This window comes from Amblyomma maculatum, chromosome 2 (genome assembly GCF_055883805.1).
Source record: "Amblyomma maculatum isolate TAMU_Amacu chromosome 2, ASM5588380v1, whole genome shotgun sequence".
In the NCBI taxonomy this organism is placed as follows: Eukaryota; Metazoa; Arthropoda; class Arachnida; order Ixodida; family Ixodidae; genus Amblyomma; species Amblyomma maculatum.
The window spans coordinates 23,811,223-23,837,991 of record NC_139345.1 but is presented as its reverse complement, the minus strand read 5'-3'; the positions used below and the strand labels follow the sequence as shown (position 1 = coordinate 23,837,991).

General features: G+C 44.9%; 1 protein-coding gene across 1 annotated transcript in view; it reads left to right on the top strand.

The window, feature by feature from the left end:
• The window catches only part of LOC146198140 (arylsulfatase B-like), a 78,586-nt gene that overhangs the window by 17,936 nt on the left and 33,881 nt on the right, over positions 1 to 26,769 (top strand). Inside the window, exons 2-4 of the mRNA XM_084593472.1 lie at positions 9,570 to 9,703; positions 16,959 to 17,069; positions 26,272 to 26,431. Of these exons, the coding sequence (XP_084449598.1) occupies positions 9,671 to 9,703; positions 16,959 to 17,069; positions 26,272 to 26,431 (304 nt within the window). The 5' untranslated portion in view covers positions 9,570 to 9,670. The remainder of the gene's footprint in view (positions 1 to 9,569; positions 9,704 to 16,958; positions 17,070 to 26,271; positions 26,432 to 26,769) is intronic.

The window sequence follows — 26,769 nt, the reverse complement described above, 5'->3', positions numbered from 1 at the left end:
CAGCTCCAGCCTTTTTGCACCATTTCTCCCTTCGGGATTCCCTTGACGCCTTGTATCCTGCTACTTGGAGAATGGTTGCCCCTGCTACACACGAGGTCTCAAACGCACTGTAATCTGTCCCCCTTTGCCGATCCGTTACGCTGGCTTCGCTTGCCGCACGTCGTTCTTGCTTTCGCGGCACTCTACTTCGTTGACTATTGAAGAAGTAGTGGCGCACTTTAGTAAAAGTAATTTCGAAAAGAATTAATTACTTTTGCTGCGAAATTACTGCCAAAAAGGAATTCATTACGTTACTAAATTACCAACCCGAGAAAGGAATTCATTACATTACAAATTACCGAGAAAAGTATTTCAATTACATTAATTTCATTACTGTAATTCAATTATTGCCATGTCTGCTACAGACGGACGACGAAGGGAGGAGCGCGTGCACAGCGGGGGGCGCGGTCCCTCCGGGCTGCTTGCTCGCCTCCTTTCTGTTGTTCTTGCCTTTATTTTACGTTTATGTGCTGTAACTATACGACAGTAACGGGGAAACGGTTTCTCTAGATTCACCTACGGTGCATGCGGCGAAGCAGCTTCGGAGACACCACCGTGAAATTTATTAGTTCATTCTTCAAAGGAAAACAAGTGAATACCACAAAGAAGCTCGTCTCAGAATTGTTGGCGAAATGGCATCCAGTATTCGGTTCGGACGTACAAGTATTTATATCGTGTGTGTGTGTGTGTGTGTGTGTGTGTGTGTGTGTGTGTGTGTGTGTGTGTGTGTGTGTGTGTGTGTGTGTGTGTGTGTGTGTGTGTGTGTGTGTGTGTGTGTGTGTGTGTGTGTGTGTGTGTGTGTGTGTGTGTGTGTGTGTGTGTGTGTGTGTGTGTGTGTGTGTGTGTGTGTGTGTGTGTGTGTGTGTGTGTGTGTGTGTGTGTGTGTGTGTGTGTGTGTGTGTGTGTGTGTGTGTGTGTGTGTGTGTGTGTGTGTGTGTGTGTGTGTGTGTGTGTGTGTGTGTGTGTGTGTGTGTGTGTGTGTGTGTGTGTGTGTGTGTGTGTGTGTGTGTGTGTGTGTGTGTGTGTGTGTGTGTGTGTGTGTGTGTGTGTGTGTGTGTGTGTGTGTGTGTGTGTGTGTGTGTGTGTGTGTGTGTGTGTGTGTGTGTGTGTGTGTGTGTGTGTGTGTGTGTGTGTGTGTGTGTGTGTGTGTGTGTGTGTGTGTGTGTGTGTGTGTGTGTGTGTGTGTGTGTGTGTGTGTGTGTGTGTGTGTGTGTGTGTGTGTGTGTGTGTGTGTGTGTGTGTGTGTGTGTGTGTGTGTGTGTGTGTGTGTGTGTGTGTGTGTGTGTGTGTGTGTGTGTGTGTGTGTGTGTGTGTGTGTGTGTGTGTGTGTGTGTGTGTGTGTGTGTGTGTGTGTGTGTGTGTGTGTGTGTGTGTGTGTGTGTGTGTGTGTGTGTGTGTGTGTGTGTGTGTGTGTTTTTTAGGCGGGTGGGAGTAGGACATTTTGCTACGGCGAAATTTGACGGGCGAGCCGATGTTCGCGACAGCAAAGTGTTTCATGTTTACCATTTTTCCTAGCAGTTCCGACCCTTGTAATTTTTTAATGTAAGCGTGGTGTTCGAAGAAGCAATTTCGCCAATTCTTGCAATACGCCGCGGGATCACAGAATTATAAACTAACGCCCAGGATTGGCCGGTTGGGACCTCATAAGATAAACAGCATTCCTCTTCGAAATTTTCTGAAGATTTATGCGGCGTTGGCCGAGTTTTATGATTAATTGGTGTTTTGCTGTCTTTTCCTCTTTTTTTTTTTTTTTTTGTTGGGGATTTAGTCTTCACAAGTCGTTTCATGAGTGGCTTTTACGGAAAATTTGTGTCCCGTTAATATGACATCCGTTAATATGGAGGACCCGAATTATGGACAGTTTTTCTAGGGGCGAAGATTTTTCAATGTATTTATGTCTCGTTAATATAGAAACCGCCAGCGGTGAAACCTCAGCGGTGATGCAGGCATTGCGAAATCAGGGGGTAGACGAGCCGTACGTGAAAGTGCTGGAAGATATATATAGTGGCTGCACAGCAACCATAGTTCTGCATAAAGAAAGTAACAAAATTCCCATAAAGAAAGGTGTCAGGCAAGGAGACACAATCTCCCCAGTACTATTCACAGCTTGTTTAGAGGAAGTATTCAGAGACTTGGAATGGGAGCAGTTAGGGATAAGGGTAGATGGAGAATACCTCAGTAATCTGCGATTTGCTGATGACATTGCCTTGCTAAGCAACTCGGGAGATGAACTGCAAATAATGATTGATGACCTAGACAGGAAAAGTAGAAAGGTAGGCTTGAAAATCAATATGCAGAAGACTAAGGTAATGTTCAACAGCCTCGCGAAGGAACAGGAGTTTACATTAGGTAGCGAAATACTGGAAGTAGTAGGCGAATATATCTACTTAGGACAGGTAGTAACCGCAGATCCGGACCATGAAAAGGAAATAACAAGAAGAATAAGATTGGGATGGAGCGCATTTGGCAAGCACTCGCAGATTATGACTAGCAGCTTACCGGTATCGCTCAAGAGGAAAGTATACAACAGTTGCATCTTGCCTGTACTCACCTATGGGGCTGAAACGTGGAGGCTAACCAAGAGAGTTCTACTTAAGTTGAGGACAACCCAGAGGGCTATGGAACGAAAAATGGTAGGGGTAACATTAAGAGATAGAAAGCGTGCAGAGTGGGTCAGAGAAATAACTCAAGTTAACGACATTCTAGTGGAAATTAAGAAGAAGAAATGGACATGGGCAGGACATGTAGTGCGAAGAGAGGATAACCGATGGTCGCTGAGGGTAACAAACTGGATTCCAAGGGAAGGAAAGCGTAGCAGGGGGCGGCAGAAAGTTAGGTGGGCGGATGAGATTAAGAAGTTCGCAGGGGTCAAGTGGATGCAGCTAGCACAGAACCGGGTTAAGTGGAGAGATATGGGAGAGGCCTTCGCCCTGCAGTGGGTATAATCAGGCTGATGATGATGAATATAGAAACTCGCTCTCTGAACAATGGAGATGAGATGAATGCACACAGCCTATTCGGCCCATGTATTTGTGTCTCGTTAATAAGGACATCGTTTGAAAAAAGCAGAAGAGTCCAAACGCAAGTTAAAGAAGGGTGTGCAAGCCGGGAACCTATGCGACAACCGATACGGTCGGATGCCTGAACGAGTCCTGTGGAGCTGGAAAGAACCAAAGCGGGCGTGTCGTTGTTTTAGGAGGGAAGGGGGGGGGGGGGGGGGGAAGGAAGGGAGGAGGAGGAGAAAAGGAGGGTGCATGACAGGGATCGTACACAGCAAACCGAGGGTCAGCTAACTAAGAAAGACCCCAAAAGGAGGGAACCGGGAGATTTCTGGGTGCAGCAGCAGCGCCGCAACTAGAGGCCGCAGTCGGGAAAACAGCAACATGTGGTCGCAGAACAGAAGAGAGGCCGGTAAAAGCGTAAGAAAGAAACAATAAGAAGAAAGACAAGCGCCAAAATTGGGGGTGGGAACTGCAGTTTTTCTATCCCAGAACACAAAGTGTGTTCCATGAAGCCGTTAACTCTTTTCAGTCAGGCTTAAGACACACTCACGAAGTAGAGCGACAAAAGAAACGCGACGGCCACGCAACCAGGACCGGGCGTCCCGTCCTGGACGCCCTTCCTTCTCATGCTCCTGGTTTTCGTCACTGTTGCGCTGCCGAACTACCACATTTTTCACCACAGCGATCCGCATGTCGGCTTCACCTTGAGCCAACGATGCGGCCTTGACAAGGTCTGAGCTCTTCGTAGTCGGCTAGTCGTCGTTCTAAACTGTACTTCAGCTTGCAGTGTTTGTTTCATAGGAACACATACAAACGGCACAGGAAAGGGCTGTTTGATAGCCATCTGTATAGTAGCCTGCCAACTTCACTCCCTCGCTTCTTCACAAAAACAGTACAAGGCAAGAAAGAGAATCAGAAGAACGGAAAGTCAGGGAGGTTAACTAGGGAAAAAGAGTGCAAAGAAGCAGGAGCCTGTAACTCTCAACTTTAGTCTGACTTTTGGCATGGTGGGAGTTCAACGCAAACGAATGGAGCTGAACTTAGGCGCGAAGCGGGAAATCTGTGAATATACAAGCGGCAAAAGCAATCTCAGTCAATCCAAGCCGTGAAAGACTGGACCCAAGTTCAACTAGGCCTCAGCCTCGTCAGGTCGACGGTATACCATCTATCTATATATACTACCGGACTCCGAGAAATGGCTCAACGTCGGCATCACAGCGTAAGCCACAGTCCGACAGCGCCTAGCACAGTTCGAAGGAATGGAGTCAGCCTTGTTGATGTGGTTCGGGAATGTGCTCGCGAATGGTGCTGTCGTGAGCGACGAAATGCTTCAAGAGAAGGCTCGCTGCCTCGGCAACATTATGGAAGCTTCTTCTCCTCCGTCTTGATAGGTTTTACCTGTGATGACTTACGGAATTTTTGTTCAGTAAAACAGGGAGATGTTTACTGAGAAATATTATTCTACGCTCTGTCTAGGCGTTACTGACTTCAGCTACTCAAGAGGATGGCTGACAAGGTTTAAGAACAGACATGACGTTTCGCGTCGACGGAGTTTTGGAGAAGAGGGTAGCATCGACATCTCGGCGTTGTTTATATACCCAAATTAATTAAAACAGCAGCCATTAATTATAAATTTTTTCTCAATTATATACTTTCGTTTTTATTCATGACTCGTTATTATGGATGACTCGCTTTATGGACAGTTTTGGTCGGAAACCAAAGCGTTCATACTAACGAGGCACAACTGTATTCCTATTTTTTTCTTAATTTAATGTATTCTGTCGCAAAACAGTGTACAGTGTATTAAAAAAAAGCTCGGCAATCATCAATTTTTTTTTTTTCGAATTAAGAAAAAGAGCAAGGATGAAAGCTTGGGCGCGTTGGTGTCGGTTTTCTTACCTCATAGCGCTAAACAGACAGGGATACAGCCGGACATACGGGATGGGCGATAAAAAAAGTGCCCGTTCCGTGTGTCTCGCTGTGTCCTTGTCTGTTTAGCGCTATGTGGCAAGAAAAGAAAAAGAGCATATCGTCATTGTGGTCGTCGTCACTAGGGTCAACAGCATTTGTCTTTTCAGTTTATAGTAAGAACTGGCTTGTTTTATTTCTAATACGAATCTTATTCACGTGGGTCAGATGGGATAAACTCTTTGTATTGCATTATGGGCCTATGCATAGTAACGCGGTACCCATGTAGGCCTTAGATTGAAACCGACCACAAAAGGGTAGGCGAGGAGAGGGAGAGGATTGCCACTTTAGTGCAGAGTTGGACATGTAGTGTCCAGAGTTTCTCTGCTTTTATCCAGGATATTAATTGTAGTATAAAATTAGGAGTAAAATACAGCCTTCATACGATAAAATTCTGGCTAGCCTATATATACCCCAGGATTACCGAGAAATTTATATTTGCTTTAAGTTACGGTTTAATTTAATGATTCTTTTTTTTTTTTTTTTTTGAGGTCGAGCGCCCGACCTCAACCTCACATTTTGAGTTTGAGGTGAGGTTGAGTGAGGTCGCCAATGGTCACCTGAAAAGTGAGGTGAGGTCGCCTGGGGGACCTCAACCTCAATTGATGAGGTTGAGGTTGAGTGAGGTCGCCAAATATATTTTGAGTTTGAGGTGAGGTCGAGGTTTTTGAGGTCAAATGCCCACCTCTACTTTCTACGTTAAATTACTTTTCAAGAACCACTCATAAAACAAGCTGTGTCTAGAGTACTGTCCGATGGTGTTCTTAATCAGCTTCCGAGTATACACGACCGTAAGGCAACGGCGCAAGGCTAAGCAACTCGGGGGATGAACTGCAAATAATGATTCATGACCTAGACAGGAAAAGTAGAAAGGTAGGCTTGAAAATCAATATGCAGAAGACTAAGGTAATGTTCAACAGCCTCAGGAAGGAACAGCAGTTTACATTAGGTAGCGAAGTACTGGAAGTAGAAGGCGAATATATCTACTTAGGACAGGTAGTAACCGCAGATCCGGACCATGAAAAGGAAATAACAAGAATAAGATTGGGATGGAGCGCATTTGGCAAGCACTCGCAGATTATGACTAGCAGCTTACCGGTATCGCTCAAGAGGAAAGTATACAACAGTTGCATCTTGCCTGTACTCACCTATGGGGCTGAAACGTGGAGGCTAAACAAGAGGGTTCGACTTAAGTTGAGGACAACCCAGAGAGCTATGGAACGAAAAATGGTAGGGGTAACATTAAGAGATAGAAAGCGTGCAGAGTGGGTCAGAGAAATAACTCAAGTTACCGACATTCTAGTAGAAATTAAGAAGAAGAAATGGACATGGGCAGGACATGTAGTGCGAAGAGAGGATAACCGATGGTCGCTGAGGGCAACAAACTGGATTCCAAGGGAAGGAAAGCGTAGCAGAGGGCGGCAGAAAGTTAGGTGGGCGGATGAGATTAAGAAGTTCGCAGGGGTCAAGTGGATGCAGCTAGCACAGAACCGGGTTAAGTGGAGAATTATGGGAGAGGCCTTCGCCCTGCAGTGGGTATAATCAGGCTGATGATGATGATGAAGGCAACCGCGCAGCCCCATAGCAGCTTTGCAGCATTGAACTGAACGTCGAAAAACGTGCGGTCTCAGCTGCACCATTCAAGTGAACGACAAGTTCCAAACACAGCAGCGTATGCCGCGATCCGATCTTACCAAAGCGCGCCTCTCGCTGTCGCGGCGGACGACGATGTCGCCATGCGCTACTCCCCAGTCGTCGCTAGGCTTAAATTGGCTCGCGTCGAAGGCACATCGGATGGCGCTTTGGATTTGCTCAGCGCTAGAGTAAATGGTCTGTCATACAATCCCGTTGTATCATGTAATAAAAAAATATCTGTTAAATTTCGGCGACGATTCAGTAGCCAATGCGAAAGCAAACGATGAGCCACGTCGTAGCGGCGGCAGCTGCCTGTGAGCAGAAACTTGCTTGTATTGCAGTTATCACTTATTTCAACAACACCGTACGGGTCAATGCTCCTCAAGTAAGATTCGTTTTTGGCAATCGTCTCATTATTTATAGAAATAACAAATTTTAGCACGCTCTTCTGACGCTGGCGCACGGGGTGCTCCGTATCGTTGACGCGTTGCTTGCGGGAGGCACCGCCGGCGCGGCGTACATGTTTACGGCGGTGGGGGAAGTGAGATGGGTATCACATTCGAGAGTCCGTCGTTGGTACGAAGTCTGTCCGGTTTGCAAAAAAACGTTCATAGTCGATTTAATCGAGGATCTACTGGAAAGCGGTGAAGCAAAAACATGCATGCCGCACTCAGACTGTCGTCGCATGCTTTCCGCATACGCTCTCGGCAATCAGCCTTCGATTTCTTTGAATATTTGTGCCGTCGATCCACTATTACGCATTTCTGTCCCAATGACGTTACCGCCAAGAATGGCACTAATGGAGGTATTTAAGTCTTTTAAACGGCAAAATACTGAGCAGCAAGGCCGCTCTGCTATGCATAAAGCGTGCGTATGCACAGCCCACTAGGCACTGCCAACAGTGGGCCGGTGCAATGAACCTGGTTGGAGAGTATTTTCCTTCTCTCCGGCTTGCTTTCGGTCAGCTGCAGCTGCAGTACGCGTCCGTTTGTTGTTGCGCCGGTGGGCGATACTTGAAGGTTGTATAAACGCGCTGTCAACTATGATTGCATCATATAAAATGCCTATTCCTTTTGTTGCTGCTGAGACGAGCTTTAGTGTGTAAAGGGCAGTGTTTAAAGCGGGCCAGCTCTTGCACTTTTTGACTCGTGCAAATGTGCTGACTTTGCTTTCGCTGTCGACGTACTCGGCAGCGACTTTCGTAGCGTCGTTTTTTTTTTTTTCTTTCTTTTTAAACTGCTGGTTGCTCGAACACGTACGGTAAGTACTAGAGGTGTTTTACATCGTTCGAATAATCAATAACATTTTAGATCGAGCTCTCAAGTCCCCTGAAGCGACGCGCACGCAGCAATACCACCACGTAGCAGGGGGCGGCAGAAAGTTAGGGATGAGGTTAAGAAGTTCGCAGGGGTCAAGTGGAGGCAGCTAGCAGGGCACAGAACCGGGTTAATTGAAGAAATATGGGAGAGGCGCCGCCGCCGCCGCCGCCGCTGCCGATGATGATGATGATGAGGAGGAGGAGGAGGATTGATTTGAAGCTAACTGCGCTTTGAGATTAATGTTTTGGCTGTGAAGCCAATTAAGTAGCCTTGGTAATCTGTTTTCGACATGGAGGAAGGAAAGCTTAGGAGAGGCCCTGACGTCATTTTTTTGAAGCCGGCGCGGCCGCGCCGCGACCGGGCGCTGCAACGTCTCTCCTCCACCTTTAACCTTTCTCCGCGACGCTCACGTAGGTAGGGCCCTTAGCAACGCTGTTGCTAGTGGCCCGAGTTTTCATAGCAACGCGTCGCCGTTGCTAATGGCCCGACTTGGCTAACCCTAAATTTTGACGTCACTTCCGCCACACTTTCTCCAATGCATTGGGAATGGCAAGGGCCTCTCCTAAGTTGTTTCCTTCCTCCATGGTTTTCGATCATTTGTTGCCCATATGTTGTTCTGTACGTTTTTACTCGCCATGGTTCGCTATGTCGAGTTGTGTGGATATGTTCACTTAAGTTCAGGTTGGCCAGAGTTGCCAAAAAACCAGACTCAATATTCAAATCTTGCTTCAGTGTCTTAAAAATGCGATAGTCATATAACTTTGCGACTGGCATTACTGTGTATTTGATGAACAGTTCCTGGATGTGAAAGGAGGCTGGAACGTTCTCAACAATTCTTAAAAACCTTTTTTGTAACAAAAATATTTTTTGAAGGTTTCCTTGAGTTGTGGACCCCCAGACTAAATGGCAGTAGTTAATTCTAGAGGAAAATAAGGTATTGTAAATTAGCATCATAACATTTTGAGCCAATATGTAGCGATGACGGTAAACGAGTCCTATTATCTGAGATAGCTTAGTTGCAACAGCATCAAATTGCGCGCCCCAGGAAAGATTCTCTTCAAAGATGACACCTAGCGCCTTGAACTTAGGCACGAGTTCGATCGGCATTGAGTTTAATAGAATTGGTTGATCGACTATAACAGCTTTATTTTTGCTTCTGGATAACATTGCTATTGTTTTGAGAGTGTTTATTTTTAAACCGTTTACACGAGCCCAGCGTGTGGTTTGCTTTGTGAACGAGCTCATTGCCTGTACTACCGGCTACAAATATGCTTGTATCATCTGCATAGATAATATAGTCAGTGTCGGAGCTTATAGTTAAAATGTCATTTACATACATTGTTACGGTATTGTTACATATATTGTTTCATATATTGTTACGGTAATATATTAAGTTCTAGCGTAGCGCGCACTTAGCAGCCTAATTCCAAAGCGTAGACCCTTTCGCTATGCTGAGAGTGTTTAACGAGAGACGCCTCGGTAGAGGAGCTCCCAACTTTTGCGAACACCTGGGTTTGCTGTGAGTGCATCAACCTGAACAGACGTGCGTTGAGGGACAGTGCCGATTCATTCACAATACGTCCTCATTTCCGTCCTTTGCACGCAGGGCAGCCTTCACCGAGGACGTCTCTTCTGTAGAACGACTGCGTCGCAGCGGTACTGTCTCGTAACGGGGCGCGCTCGGCGGCCATCTGTTGCGCCTGTCACATGTCGCGCTGGCTCAGAACGTGCGCCATGCTGGTAAGCAACGGCGCTGATCCGAAGCGGTTGCCTGGTCTGCGTGCCGTGCTGGTAATGAAGGCGGCGCCCTCACTTCGCCCCATTTTATTCCGTTTGCTCTAGTTGTATTCTTACGGACCGCTCGCGCTTCCCTACATTTGGTGAAATCAAGCAAATTCCGTATTTATGTCAATGAAGGTCGGAGAAGTATTCATGAGGGCGTCGTAGGTATAACCAGGCCTTCGATACTCCTAATAGTCATAAATCTCCCGTCGAAGTTCGGTTCGCAGACAGAAGAGGCCGCGATGATCCGTGAGTAGTCGGCCGCACCGCGGTGGCGTATACTGTGGGGTTGCGTTCTTTATTCTTGCTTTCACGCCCGGGCTGTTATAACCTGCTTTTATTAATTCGTGCGAAATTGAAACTCAGGTCATGTATGCGCTGCACATACGTAATTGTAGTCAACCTCACGCTTATATGAAGAAGGCGCTGCCAGCATACCCACAGCTTGCTCCTTACCCTTGATCATCTGGCTAATACGCGGAGATTTGTCATTCTTAATTTCTTATAAAGGGACACTTAAAAACTGCCGGAGACAGTAGCGTCTTGATTAACCTACGACATACTAGGCACTTCAGTGCAGTGAGCGGTAAGGCAAAGGCCGTGTCAGCAGGCAGCACTCACTGGATTCGTACTGCGCTTGGTTTGCTCGTCCGGCTTGCTCATGTGGTCAACTTACGTGAACGTAGATTTAACAGTACGTCGCTTTATCTTGCAGCACGCTAACCACTGGCCAGCTTTGGATTTTACTGGATGATTCATAACTAAGCGTCTGAGACTGTAGCCCGTGAATGCGCGAAATATCTTACTTGTTTGCTCTGCGCGGCGTTCAGGCGCTGACCTTTAGGAAGCGCAGTGCATCCGATCTTCTTCACGATACTTGGACAGCAAACAGCATTTTCGCTTGTTAATTTTAGTGTTTATTAATGTGTATTTTGGTGGGCACAGTTTTGCCACTTTGTCGGCATGGTTTTACTATATGTAAAATGAAAATCTTATACGACATGGTATCGCCAAATTCTCAGACCCAGATTGAATAACGCCGTTCTGAATTTCGACGCTTTACAACAACCGTACCGCGGTGTTCACCGTGGTTATGTAAATCAATTTTTCTACTTAGCCGCCGCTGTCATCGGTTGTGCACATGCGCAAAATAAAAATATCGAGCGTCGCGTACAGAATGAGCGACGTATATTCACATACTCTCACGTAGTGGTGACGGCTGATAGGAAAACTGCGAATAGTTTCGAAAGGAAAATCTTTATTAAGCTGACTATAGCGCCCACAAAGAAACGCACATTCGGCAGCGCCGATAACAGCAAAGTGCTTGGCGGTCATTGATGACTGAATGCTTGCCACTATGGTTGGTTGGTTTGTGGGGTTTAACGTCCCAAAGCAACTCAGGCTATGAGAGACGCCGTAGTGGAGGACTCCGGAAATTTCGACCACCTGGGGTTTTTTAACGTGCACTGACATCGCACAGCACACGGGCGCCTTGCTTTTCGCCTCCATCGAAAAGCGGCCGCCGAGGCCGGGATTCGATCCCGCGTCCTTGGGAACAGTAGTCGAGCGCCGTAACCACTGCGCCACTATCGGTGGCGCTCAATGTAAAACCGATAAGAAATCATCCAGACAAAATGCCAAAAACAACTACAACAATCTGGTTGCATCCTGCGTAGCAATGTGGTGCAGCATCGTACCAGAGGTTTTCGAGCGCGAATAAACTTTGTAACGCTTCGTAACAATACAATACAAAAAGCGCAAATGCACGTCACAACATATCCCACCGCAGAAGGATCATAACAATTCACTCCTTAATTAAGAGCAGGCTACTAACTACGACCCCTACATATATTTAGGTACGAATCGATCATCCCCACAAAGTAGGCGTTACTTCATGTTACACTAGACATTGTTTTTATTAACTGGTCGGCAGCACCTCTGATCGTTTGAACCATCTGCCTAGGCAAGCAGTCAGTCGACATTTTAATAGTTTTAAAGCTGTCATATGTAGATTCTATTTCTAAACACTTGTCAATTTTATTTACATGTACTCATTTTCCGCAACAAAGGCATATCTTTTTTCTGCTGCCTCAAGCTTAATGTTGTTTCTTGATGGGCTATGTTAATCAATGTATTTCCTGCCACCCCCTTCTGCAATACTTTCTGACCCTGAGCCTATTTAAATAAATAAATAAACATAAGCTATCGATTTTCTGCCTCTGATGGGTAAGCATTTAAGATGCATAGTCGTTCCCAATGAGTTTATAATAAGCAGGGTTAAAAATATAGGGCGACATTTCAGAAATAATAAACTATGGCGCCACTTTGGAGATGGCCGAGGACGTGGTTTTGTCATCGTTAAACATTATGGAAGCCCTTTGAATAGCTTCGAAACAGCTGCAGGATTCAATTTTGGCACCTTTTGAAAAACTTGCATCTTTCCCATGCGCTGCGAACTTACTGTACCGTATGATGTCCACAGGGCCGCAAAATTCTTCACAAACACGTACGTTTAGGAAATCAAATCAGCAGCTTCTTTTCAGTTAATGGCACTTCTCCACTTCTGTCGGTGTCGAACGGGAAACGAGAAAGCGACGCCTTTCCTTCGTCGGGCCCAGAGCTGTAGCGGCAGCCCATCACAGAAGCGGACGACATCGTTCATAAAACGCAACGACTTTGTGAAAACCAGCCCAAACGGATATTTCGACACTACGTCAATTTAACCGCCCCAAAACGAGAACGCTACAGCCCCACCCCTCAATGCATCGCTTTCCGTGCAGTTAGACGGCCGCCCCCTCTGCCGCCTACCAACCCATGCACGGCTCTGCGATACGTTGTTTGCAATAGTGAACTACAGCCCTGCAGCCGCTCTTGGCAGCGCTTGCTGTAAAAAAAAAAAAAAAATAATAATAATAATAATAATAAAAAAATCGCACTTTCGTTTGTCTATAATTCACACCGTCTAGAATAGGGTGCCTTGGGATGCTGATGCACCCTTCTATTGGCTGCAGCCAGCAGCCCATTAAAAGAGTGCATCAATACATCAATGCACCTTATTACAGAGGGCGTGAGTTATATGGATGAAATGCACCTTAACGGGAGCGATTTCTTTTTTTTTTTTTTTTTTTTTTTTTTTGCAGTGTACCAAGCTCTACCATAGGGGGACGGAGAAATTTCACTACCATAAATCAGTCTTGAAGGACGGTATTGAAGGACCCTAGTATAGCTAAGCACATGACGCCTAAAAAATACCATTCGGCGAGACTTTCCTCATAGAAACGTTGTTATATATCGACAGAATAAAAGTCCCACCAAAGCAAAAATCACATTGCGTCCGGTTGAGAATATGAGCCAGGTTGCTCGACGAAGTGAGTGATGTCATTAAACCATGGGACATTGCGAGTGCACTGGTCACGTGACATGGCCCATCGCGCTGGCGCGATTGGCCACAATTGGAAGCTGCGCTTAGTTGTGTGCTGACGTGTCTAAGCTGCGCCACGAATAAGGCGCCCGAGTCAACGCCACGCGTGGACAACTGTAGTGTAAAATCATTGCAAGCAGTGATGGAGACCACAAAAATGTGGAGCTGAAGGTGGGGTATAGTCAACCAACCGCACAGGATCGTCGTATGCACCGTGCGACAGTGACGAAAGAGGAGAAAGAGACAGAGCGGCCTTCAAAACTTAATGATGTTGCATTATCATCGTGAAATATGGAAGTGTACCCTAAATATGTGTTTTTTTTTTTTTCAAGACCCGGGACGATAAAGAGGTCAGCAGCTGCTGGGCAATGACCGTCGTTGCAATGAAGGGCGCTATCACATTCTTCTCATTTGTGGCCTTGTCAGCGAAATTATCTTTAATCAAAATTAAAGCTGGCTGTTGTCTCGCGTGACTCTCAAGTTGAGGACCCCCACCTCCAAGCCATTTAAATATTTATCCATACTTAAAACAAGTGCCGTCCTATACCCGAAAAACTCATGCGATGAATTAGTAGCAATAGACATTTTAAAAACGAAGACTGTCCAAAATATTCACTTGCTCTCTCCGCAGAGGTTTAGTGGGATTTAACATTTAGCTAACATTATGAAAAAATAAAAAAAAGCCTTCCCAGAATTTAAATTTAAGTTTTATTTCAGAAGCATGAACCGTTTACATGCAGGAGGCAGGAGGTGAATATACACCGTCACGAATGCACCAGATATTCAAAAGCCTTATGTCTAAACTTTGTTACCACCCCTAAAGTTTGTACGTCGCCAGAATCTATATCACGTGTTTTAGGAAAGCCGCCATATTTTTCAACACTAGCTCTTAGAGGCACTAATACCGGATTGGCAGACATCAGTAAAAAGTTCAAAGATGTTACCAAGTGAGTAGTTGACTAAGTTTTCATCATTAACTTTTTAATCACTACACTTAGGCGCCCGGTTGTAACACGACATTTTTGCAGCCAGCCGCTAGCAAGGTCCATATATCAGACTTTAGATTTTCGATAACAATATTTCTTTTGGCGCTGGGGCTAAACAAATTTTCGCTGTCTCGCGACAAAAAAGCGCGTTAAAAAAAAAAAAAAAAAGAAAGTCAATGGTCGTGCCGTCCATCTCCTTTTTGTGTGGGCTGGAGCAGCGAGCGGCGGCAAGTACCACAGAGCACTGCGGGAAGGAAAATGACGGCGGGATATTGGTTGACAGCACTGCAGCGTTGCTTTCAGAGCGCCAGGTTTTAGAAAGCGCGCTTCATTGCCGCGATAAACAGAAATTTTGTTGAATCACAGCTCCGAATGAAATCGTGTTTTCGAACTTCGAAGAGTGATATGCATGGTCATTACTAACATTCAGCGGCAAATCTCTAAATGCAGCAAGCGCTTTAGTTTACTTCGGCCTGTCTTTTTTATTTTTTTTTTTTGTGATCACCGGAAATACTGGTATAATTATGATGCTGCAGAAGCCGTCTTCATACCTTAAAAAGTCTATTTTTAAAAATTAGTGACCAATTTTCCTGTAGTCCCTTGTATGTATACGCTTATATCTTACCAATTTGCAACATTTAGCATTGATCCATTTTATGTCTTTAGCTCTGACCCAAGGATAGTAATCAAAGAGAGCACTGAACAAAAGTTGAGGGGGGGAAGACGCAGTTCGCAGGCCGAGCTTCAACAAGTACACTTGTCTTCGTCTGAGCGACAAGACGAAGACAATTCCACTTGTCGAAATGTTGGTTCGATCTGCGAACTGAGGCTCCCCCCCCCCCCCCCCCTCTTACCCTTGTTCAGTGCTCTTTTTGATACCGTGTACCCATCTTCTTCCTCTCGTTTTACCTGGATCCAGGGACAGTAAGCCATTTCTGATTCAATAAGTGTGTTCTTATTTTTCTCTCGCCAATTGTCACAAAATAAGAGATGAGGCATTGTTGGACGCTGGCTGGAAGATGCACATTCGTTAGCCCCTTTTCCCTGCACCCAGTTCCCTTTTCACACTGGTGAATGAACGTATCAACCGGGCAGATTTGGCTGCTGGGAGCATGCTGCCATCACACTTTAGGAACGAGCTCCAAGTGAATGTAAGTAGAGGGTGCGCAGATGGTTAGGCGCGAACTTGAAACACTGGTTGTTTAAAGGTTCAGGAAGCGTCGAAAGGAAGAAGTATGAGCGGGTCCAACTTCGCGTGTGTATAGTTAAGTAATTATAATGAATTTACAGCTCTCACATACTTTCCTTGTCAAAGCCTATAGACGAAGACAAAATCAGACGTATTTGGAAATATTTCATTAGAAAGTTGTAGGGGGGGGGGGGGGGGGGGGAATCCGAGGTGAGCTCCTCACGAAGGAGATTCTGAAAGGTGCCGAAAGCCTGAGCGCAAGGTGACGTCATAATCGCGGTGCTCAAATATTTCGCGACTAATTGCTGTAGCTAAGGAGGCCTAAGGAGGAGCTAAGGAGTGCGTCACTGAGTGTGGGCACATGTGTCTGTTTCCGGTTCGCTGACTGCTATCTACACTCTAAGAACAGAAAGAGTACTAGAACTCCCTTTGGAGGAGTTTTCGCTTGTCCCACTTTCCTTTTTCCAAAGTAAAAGAACTCTCTCTAGCCATAGAGGAATCAGACTCCACTGATGGAGTACTGTACTCCTCCTGCAAAAGAATGAAGGCACTCCTTCGAAAGGAGTAAAACTAAAACAGGGTATGTTGCTGGGCGAGTTGGTTATTCATTGTCAACAAAAGAACGCTATAGCAGACAACGGACCAGGAAAAGGAGGACACACATATCACATATGCGCTCACTAACAACTTTATTTTGGAAAACAGCCGATCCGCGCCTTATATACACACAAAGACTAAAAGTGCGCATGAGCACGGTTATTAGGGCTCAAGCATGTCACAGCGTTATTTTTCTGTTCAATATCAGATGCCGTTCCTTCGATGTCCTCCTCTTCCTGGTCCGTCGTCTGCTATAGCATCCTTTCGCTGACAAAGAGTAAAACTACACATTGAAGCAGCGTCCTACAACTCTTCCAGGAGGAGTTAAGGGACTCCACTGATAAGAGTGCCTGCAATCCTTGAAGGAGAGTAAGCCATTTTATTTTACTCCTGGTGAATTTTCATGGCCTGTTTTATGTACCCTACCATTTTTTTTTTTTTCATTTCACGTCTGCAAAACCAGTTTCAGCCATATGCTTTGTAGGAGTCACCTTGTCCATACCTTCCTCTGCAAAGCGGTGCACAGTATTTCCACTACACACTGTTGAAGTTGAAGTTGAAAGTTTTATATTTGGATCAAAAAACAACCTACAAGAATGTACAGCGAGAGGTCCCATGGTACACGACTGCAGGTGGGACTTCCCATGGTAATAGATTTCGATAGGCAACATAAAGAATAATATTATTGTAAGAATACAGTTGTAAGAACAGTTCAGTGGGTAATGAACTAATTTTGCTTCACTGTACAAACTTGAATATGATTTGACCAAATTTTTTTCCACACTACTTGCACCATACACACAACAGTCTGTGATGTGAAATCGGTGCTTCAATAAACAGGGACGCAGAAAAACAATGTGATCTGCAGAAGTTCCACTACTTGGTGACATTTTTTTTCCAGTGACGCCGGTTATTGGTGGAAGCAGCTGCAAAACAAATATTAAAAAAAATCGCGGCTGTTGTAAACAGGAAACGGTAGAAGGTTCAGCGACTGACTATTTTCCGTTCCTTGATCCCCAGGTCGCCGTCGGTGTCGTCGGCGCCCTGCTTTCCTACGGCGTGTACGTGCTCGTGACGTACCGGCAGCAAGTCAAGAGGCCGCACATCATCTTCATACTCGCCGATGACCTCGTGAGTGGTGCTCACACAGCGAACTCAATAAATGCCGCTGCATAGCAGTGAGGAACTAACATTGCTTAAATATAGCACGTTTCGGCTGAAATTAATTTTAAAGAACTACTCAGATCAAGTGTGGGGACTTTTTATTATCTATAGAAACTCGTCCTCCGTCATTTATCATATTATATGAGCGCTCTATGGGACATGTTAATATACGCCGTCCTGAGTGTTTGCTGCTATTGTAGAACTCGGTAGAATCTGTGTAAGCGCCAAGCGAGGACGAATATTTGTGAATATATGTTTGACTCTCGTCATGCAATGTGAACCGCACTAAATGGTCGGGAAGCAGACCTGGCGGGTTGTACACTTTTCACAGTGTTTAGGCATGCTGTATCACAGTGGGATCAGCGGCACGCTTCACAACTGCAGACATGGTGCTCAGGAAGCACTTCAGGAAGGAAAGCTCATTTTCGTATAACCAATGCACAAATATGCATAATTCTAGCTCCCCAGATGACCCATTAATTAAGGAGGTATTCAGCGTTAAAAATAAAGAATTTTATCGGGTGGTGAGAAGACATCGGATAGCCAAGATAGATGAGTTTGTTGAACGAGAAAATAGAAACGTAGGCCAAAAAGCTGGACGTCTGGCCAGATACTCTGCACTGGAGAAATGGAAGAGGAGAAGAAAGTGGGTCGTGGTGGGTGACGTTGTGGTGAAAAGAGGCATGAAAATATTACATGGGCGGAAATTTGAATGAAAATCGCGTGTCGCTTCCGGTGTGACTCAAGAAGCGGCAAAAAGTTGGCACTGCCTGTAGAGTTTTTCCTTTCTCCGGCCGAGCGCCAAAGTCCTCACAGTCATGGCTTTTGCCCAAACGCTTAAATGAAGTGGTTAGAGTTATCCTTTCGTGCAAATATGCTGGGCACACCAATAAAATATGCTCCACAGTCTCCAAAATACCACAACTTCAATATTCTGGACAGTCCGCCTGACCAATTAAATATAAATACCTACGCGTGAAGGCCACATTTAAGCACAGCCTATAGAGAAAGTGAACAGTCAAATTTATTTCGTTCTTCGTAGCTCTTTACAAAATTCTCCTAAACCGCCGAGAATCGACGATATTTATGTCGTAGTCATCGCTGTGTACCATGCCTGTCTCAAGTCACGTACTTGAGACGATTTGCAGTTTGCTTCACCACGCTCCTGCAGAGTGCATCCGCCGCAGTTCTTATGGCGCTCCAAGCCACTTACGCTCAGCTGAAACAAGTAGAGTTACCTACAACCGCTTCAAAATCTGACGAAAGAGGAAGAAACCACGTTCAAAAGATTGCAAAACAACGCATTCTGCAGCCAATATGTACTCAGCAAGGTGTTTCTTCAGGCGTTCGCAAATTCATTCGTTTGCCCAGAAAAAATCCTGGAAGGGTCAGCTAAAAGCTATTCTAACAGCTTGACGAGGCTGTGGAACCCTATCACTTGGCAGACGACTGTACAACTGATAGACAACAGCAAACCAGAAACAAAATCATGGCATTTTACAACAATATTCGAGTTAAGGAGTACAAATAACAGCGCAGAACAAAAATGAATTGACGTAACAGTGCATATTGAAAAATTCCAAGGACGAATAGTTCGACAGTTGAAAGTATTTGCAATATGGGCTTAAAATTTGCAACGTATGAAACAATTATAAAATGGTGTAAATTATATGGAACATAATTCTCATTGCTATACGCAAAGTAGCTACAGAACAAAAAACAAAGTTATAATAATACAAACGCCTTATTCATACTCAGGAAAAGTAATTAGATGTCGTTTAATGTGGGATTTGGTACCATTCGTTATTTATTCAGGATACATGTTAAATTGTGCTGCAATGTCTGATATTTATAATTTTTGCGGGGCCTTGGAATAAACCACGATTCGGTGCTTCGAGTATGTGCGCGGTCCTAGTTTGATGTTGAACACGCAGTAGCTCAGATGATAAATAAAGTGAGCGTACGATTCGAAAATGATACCACAATTGAAATTTAATAATGTTGCAGTTGTTTAGTATACAGTCTATGTTAAGAAACTATATCTATGCTTGCCACCTTTCTGATAATTCTGTTAAAGTACAGTCGTCCAGGCTAGGCCACTTTAACTTAAGTGAGACAGGAAGAGCGCCTTGTACTTGTAATTTAACTTTTGTTGGCAACAAATCGCCACATCGGATCAATGCTCCGGTTACAGCTGACAGTTCGTTGCAAAGATCGATGACATGCTGATCCTACCTAAGTTGCTCAGAACATATGACCCCAAGAATTTTGTGCTGACTTTCTAACTGAATATCCCGATTTGCGTAACGGCGCGGTTTTCTTCAGTTGACGGTTTATTCGTGGCTCGAAAAAGCATTGCTTTCGTTTTTCTTTTGTGGTTTAATCTTCACTAAATTTTCATTGGACTAGCCTTGCAGTTTATCTAGTAAATTATTACATTTTGAAATTAGGTCATTAACCTCCGAATCCGAGAGAACGAGAGTGATATCATATGCGTATATTATAAAAGTGGCATTGTTGTCTACATCTAATATCTTGTTGGTTGTCATCATTGAGAGATCCCTCCGGCCGCCGCTCTCGCTGGGCACTGCGCCTTCAAGAATACTCGTACAACGTCGTGTACAAGTCGGGGCGCCTTCATCAAGACGCTGACTGTTTGTCTCGATATCCTGTAGAGCCCCTTATCTTGGTGACAGAGACCATGGCCTGCATATTCGCCCTCTGCAATCTATGAAGAGGGCAATGACCCATCTTTAAGACTAGTCATTGAAGGCCTGACATCTGGAAGATCGGATTCTTCCCTCCAGCTTTTTGTTGTACAGAATGGCGTCCTCTACCGCCGTAACTTTCATAATGACGGTTCTCCAATTCTGTTGGTGCTTTTTGTTGTACAGAATGGCGTCCTCTACCGCCGTAACTTTCATAATGACGGTTCTCCAATTCTGTTGGTGATTCCCAAACAGCTCCGCTCCTCTGTTATTGAAGAGCTTCACGATCTGCCCACAGCTGGCCACCTCGGTGTGTCTCGCACTTACGACCGTGTACGGCGTCGTTTATTTTTTTTTTTTTGGCCTGGACTATACCGCTACATCCGGCGCTGCATCGCAGCCTGCCACGTGTCAGCGTGGAAAAAAAACCATCTACGCCAGCAGCTGGCCTTCTCCAACCTATTGATGTGACCCTGGAACCGTTTTATCGTGTTGGGCTTGATCTTCTTGGCCTGTTCACGACGTCAAGGTCAGGTCATAAATGGATCGCAGTGGCAACCGATTATGCGACACGCTACGCCATCACACAAGCTTCACCCACGAGCTGCGCTACGGATGTCGCTGATTTTCTTTTACACAGCGTCATTCTCCATCACGGCTCTTCTCGCCAATTAATCACCGACCGCGGTCGCTCATTTTTGTCACGAATTATCGAATACATCCTCCGTTTATGTTCTATACGAAGCATAAGGTCGCGACCGCGTACCATCCCCAAACCAACGGCCTTACCGAGCGTTTCAACCGGACACTCACTGACATGTTACCTATATATATGTCTCGCCTGATCATTACGTCTGGGACTTCACGCTGCCATGTGTGACATTTGCCTATAATTCTTCCAAGCACGACACAATGGGTTATTCCCCCTTCATCCTGCTCTTTGGCAGGAACCCCTTCTTACCTTTGGACACGCTGATTCCACCTGCCGGATGACCCATAACCACCTACGCACGATGACGCCATTGCTCAAGCCACTGAAGCGCGCCAAGTGGCCCGTCGTCGATTCCTCGAATCTCAAACTTCCCAGATGTCTGCCTACGATAGACGATATCGCCACGTATCTTATGCCTCTGGGTCCTTGGTTCTTCTTTGGTCTCCTGCTCGCCGCGTTGGCCTCTCGGAGAAACTTTTGTCCCCCTACAGTGGTCCTTATCGTGATGTCCGCCAAGTCACCGATGTGACGTACGAACTTGTTACTCTTGTGTCTGCATCCTCCTCGTCTCGCCCCGCTGCGACATTGTATGTTTCGCGGCTTAGGGCATACCAATTTATCCCTTCTTTGGCAGTTTGACGCCGGGACGGCTCTTACACCGCCGGGGGTCATGTTACGCGAATACGAAGACGAAGTGCTTTCTCCCCTTGCCTCACGGCAAGATAAATGACGACGAAGTCGGACTGTTTTGCTGTGGTGCTGTTCGCTGCTAGCGATCTTGTAAATAGATTGAGTCTTCACGTAACAATATCATTTATATATGTGTTACACAGACCTAACACAATTCTTTGAGGGACGCCACTTGACACTGTTAGGGAAGAGGAGTATCCATTATCTAAATAAATCGATTGTTTCTTGTCGTGCAAATACGATTTAAGCGAGGCAAGATGTGTACCACGGATACCGCAAGCGGACAATCTGCAAGATAAAATTACGTGATCAGAGTTGTCAAAGGTCTTGCTGAAATAAATGAAGAGACGTAAGGAGGAAGCATTATTTTCAAAGTTACGCCGTGTTATTTCTTTTATTGTTAATAACGCTGTTCCAGTACATCTTCCGTTCCTCAAACCATTGACACTCAGTAATTATATTCTGTGTATCAAAGAAATGTGCGATCCTTGTACAAATTATATTTTCAATCCTTCAGCCAAAAAAGGTATGATTTATATGGGTCTATAATTCGAGATTTCATTTTTGTCGCCGCCTTTGAAATGCAGTGACCCTGCGTTCTTTTTTTTTTTTTTTTTCCATTTCATCTCGAAATGAGCCGGACACGAGAATTAAAATAGAGATATACTCAAGAACTGGGGAAATGAATAGCGAAACATATTTGACTGATTTAGTTTGAAAATCATTAACATATAAAGTTTTGATAATTTTCAAGTTCAAAGAAGCAATGTAGAATTCATATGAAGCTCATCAGCTAGCTCACAAAAATAGCTAGTCAGGCAGTGGTCTATCAATGACGCGTCTGCTGAATTTGCCCTTGTAAGCTAATGTTTGCGAAATGGTTATTGAAGTAATCAGCAAGCTCTTTCCCATGGAGTTCATAGTTTTTTAGCATAATTTTCACTGGTGGAGGAATTGTTTCTTCCACGACATAAGACACTATTTGCCACTCTCCAAACGGCATCTGGAGATTTGGTCTTCACGACAGCGTGTATTGTAATGCGGTCTTACCTTGCTTAAGTTCGCGACTTAATTACTTTCTTTTTTTTTTTTAATGCAGTGAGATCACTAGTTAGGCGCCTGTTTAGAAATACATCACGAAACTTCTTCTTTTATCGTATTTCGCAAATAAGAGTTAGAGCCCCCCTACAAGAATACAAGAATACACAGTATGCACAGCATAAAAAAAAAATACAAGTAATATATAAGTAATAAAAAAGGTGAACATAGTTAAAAAATGCGTAATATTGAACAAGTATTATTTCTGGTGAAAACAAAGTACTACAATGTATCGTTAAACAATATGTAAACACTATTTTCGCGGAAAGACTTTAAATGCATGGTACTATGAGGTGCACACACAAAAATTCAAACAAAAGTTATGCAGTACTATCGATAATTTGCATGATTTACATTGCGCACGGCAGACTTGAATAACGAAACATCAGTGATGATTGCAATAGGGTAGGGAAGCCGATTCCAGTCTTTCGATGTGCGCGGTATGAATGAGTCAGAGAAACTTCTACTATTGCATGAAGTTATGACAACTTTGTGAATGTGGTCTATGCGAGATAATATATAAGAAGGCGGAATGAGCAATTTTTTGTGTAGGTCATCGTGATAAAATATCTTATGAAAGAGGCATATACGTGCCAGCTTCCGACGTGTTGCGAGAGTTAACAGGTTGAGATTAGATTTCTTTGTGGATACGCTGGCAGTGCGATAATAGAGAAGATGAAGCGAGCTGCGTTGTTCGGAATCATTTCTAGCAGGTTAATAAGCTCATTATTGCATGGATCAATCCAAAATTGACGATGAGTATTCGAGTTACGAACGAACAATGGTTTTGTGGAAGAGAAGCTTGGTGTTAGCAGGAGGGTAGCCTAACAGGCGGTTAGCTTTGTTGGCAATAAATTTGACGCGAGTTTTGCAGCTAAGGTTAGATGTGATGTGAATGTCTAGGTACTTGTATGACGTTACTGATTCGAGAGAAACGTTGTTAAGACGATATGCAGGTAAGTTTCCAGACGACTCGTAAGAGTTTGCATTTGTTAACGTTTAGTGTCATTTCTCATGAATTGAACCAGGAAGAGATATAGTTAATATTAGTTTGTATTGAGTGTACGCCATCATCAGTTATTATTTCGCGGAAAAGGACACAATCGTCTGCAAACAGATGAGTTGATGAGGTAACGGATTCAGGCAGGCCATTAATGAATATTAAGAAGAGTAAGGGCCCAAGCACGGTACCTTGTGGAACACCAGAAAGGAGGGGGTGTAAGCGTGAGTTAGTGCCATTAGCTGCTACGAACTGCTGACGTTCTGTTAGAAAGCATTCAAACCATTTCAGTACATTAATATGAAGTCCTATTATACGCAGGTTTAGCAGTAAAAGCCGATAGCAAACCTCATCAAACTCCTTAGCGAAATCTAAGATGGAATCTGCAGTTGAATGACGGTCAAGGATTGTATGCCACCTGTAAGTAAAGAGCACAAGTTGTGTTTTGCACGAGTATGACTTGCGAAAGCCATGTTGTGCACGTTGAAAAAACGAGTTTGATTCCAAGAAGTTTACTGTGTGTGAGAAAAGAACATGTTCGAGAATCTTACAAGCGATACTGGTGATTGAAATAGGGCGATAGTTATGAGGTGAGTGTTTGTTTCCAGATTTATGTACTGCAATCACCTTCCCTATCTTCCATTCTGCTGGCATCTTACTATTTTCAAAAAGACGGCCGGAACACTCAAGGCAGACTAATCGAGGAATATAATTGTGTGCTTTTTAAAAACTGAGTTTATATAGTCGGTGCCGGCAGCTGAAAACGTTTTCAGACCATCAATAATTTTGACGATTCCTTCTGGGTTGATAGTAACAGGGTACATTGGTAGATAATTATAAGCGCTATAAAAATGTATGTTGTTTGACAGGGATCTAGTGAAGTAACTGGAGAAAACATTGTTTATTACTGATGAGCATTCGCTGTCAGGAATAGGTTTGTCGTTGGAGCGTGTTAGTATGATTTTAGACCTGTCTGCCGGATTAACAACTTTCCAAAATTTTCTAGGATTTTCTAGCAGCATATACGATGAAGACTTTGTGAGAAACATTTTTGTTTGGTTTGCATTTTTTAACGGCTGAAATATAAGCATCCTTTGAGGCGTGATCTGATGATCAGCGAAACTGGCTGCATGAGGTTTTAGCTAGCTGATATAAGCGTTTCTTCCGGATAGATAAGCGCCTAGTGTGTGAGTCATACCACGGCGCCCTTGGATTATGAGATATTTTTAATAAGAATAAAACGGCTAGTAAGCTCAGCAACCTTGTCCTTGAATAATGTCCAGTTAGTTTCAATGGGGCGTAGCTCAAAGCCTGCTAGGAGCTCGTTATAAAGAGGCTGAGCTCGTGGTTGATTTGTTGGGCGAGTGAAGGATTTCATTGTTACTAATGTGCTTGTGAAGCCATGTTTCGGTTAGTACTAAAATTTCAGCGGAACAAGAGTCCGCAAGAGATGAAAGTTCAGTTCTGAGTCAATGTTAGCAATTTCCAAGTGGTTAACATTAAATTGGCCCCAGCAAATCAAACGAAAATTTTTACAGTTCAGATAATTCAGTAATTTAGAAAATGAACTCAGATAACAGGCATTGCCGTTAGGAGGCCTGTAAACAACCGACAATAGCTGTGAAGCCCGTTTCAAAGTTCACAAGTCAAAATCGGAGTTTGGAATGGTAAATTCAGGAAACGAGTCACAATTTTGGCATATTCCAACGTAAATAGCTACACCAATGCCTCGTTGATTGGATAGATTCAAGAAATAGTTATCGTATACACCGGAAGGTTCACTCTAGTACTCTAGGCGAGCGGTGACAGGAGCGCGCGCAGCAATCGGAGAACACGCGTGGTCGCCGCCACGGAGGAAGAGGGGAGCTAAGAGAGGGCGAGCTGGTTACGAGGCACAACGCCGACGGCGACGACGACGCGAAACGCAGGAACGGGTGCCAAAAAGCTGCGCTCTAAAACGACATATTTAGATATAGGTATGAGCAACCCGAAGCAGGGCCCAGTTTCTGCACATGCAGCCAGGTTGATTCGGAGCACGTCATCGCAAGCTGCATCGCACATCGCACTGAGCGTCCTTTGCCTGATCCACACATTCTTTGTGACCAGCCCACCAGGGAAAGACTGTCTCAGGTCTCCAGGCGAAGAACTAATGTGCGCATCCCCTCCCCCCCCCCCCCTCCCCCCCCCCTCCCTTCCGATTCTTTAGATTGGGCAGAAAACCTGAAGACCTTGAGAGCATTTTGCAGCGAAATCCTTTGATGAATTTTGCGCGGCTGCACAGCCGGAGGGGCCCGAGAGTAGCGATGTTATGACGTGCTGAAGGAATGACTTGCAGTGAATCGCGCAATTTCTTCCCAATGGCCGCGCAAGCAATGCAGACGTTTTTGACGATGTCCGTTGCTGCCGCGCTGCATGAAATTCCTCATACATAATAATATGCTTGGGAAGCTTATTGGAACTCAACCGATTAGATCGGAGCGGTGCGAGGTATCATTATGTATTTACACCAACGCAACACAGCAAAAGACATCCCCTTTTACTGTATACTGGTGTGAGTTAACGGATGCGAAGCGTATGTGCACAGCCGCGGACTTGGCTTTGCATCGGGAACTCGAGCCTAAAGCAGCAAGCCACTGTTCCGTCGCCAACTATGTGCACAGGGAAGCATTCACCATAGCCCAACCTTCATTCTATATTTACTACGAATTTGTAACGTTTGTTTAGAAAGCTGTAGCGTACAAAGAGGAGGAGGTGTTATTTTGACCGATTAAGGATTTCTTTTCGCAGCCCTTTTGAGTCATGTTTGCGTTGAGAAATCATGCTTCGTTTCGTGCCAGCATCGATGAAAGTGTCACAGACTGAAGTGGCAGATTCCCCGCCAGTGTATGCTTCGCACCCCTTTAGCGTTCATGGAAGTAAGCGTAGTCTCTGGCCGCCACTCTCTCTGTGCGCTCAATGCAGGGATGGGCCGACGTCAGCTTCCACGGATCTCCTCAGATCCCGACGCCCAACCTGGACGCCCTGGCCGCCGACGGAGTGGTGCTCAACAACTACTACGTGCACCCGACGTGCACGGCCTCAAGGGGCGCCCTCATGACTGGGCTATACTCGACGCGATACGGTAGGCATGACGCCTTAGATGTTTCGTCCGTCGCTCTGATATGCGAATGAGCGGGGTATTTGAGAATTCGGTGCTTATTTCAGGTACGGAACGATATCTGATGCAAAAATAGACACATTTCCGCCAAATTTTACGAACCGCTTAAGCTGCAGTTTGATTTCGGAAATCATGCCCAACCGCTGTGGTTGTGCCAACCGCAAGCCTTCGCGGACAGTAAGCCTCAGAATTGACTTTCCAACCGGAACCGTCTTCGCAATGAGTCTAATTGGCTCGTTCTCCTGCGTCATTATTTGCGATGAATTGCAGCTTCTGGAGAAAGTTAGCCTTTGCAACGATAT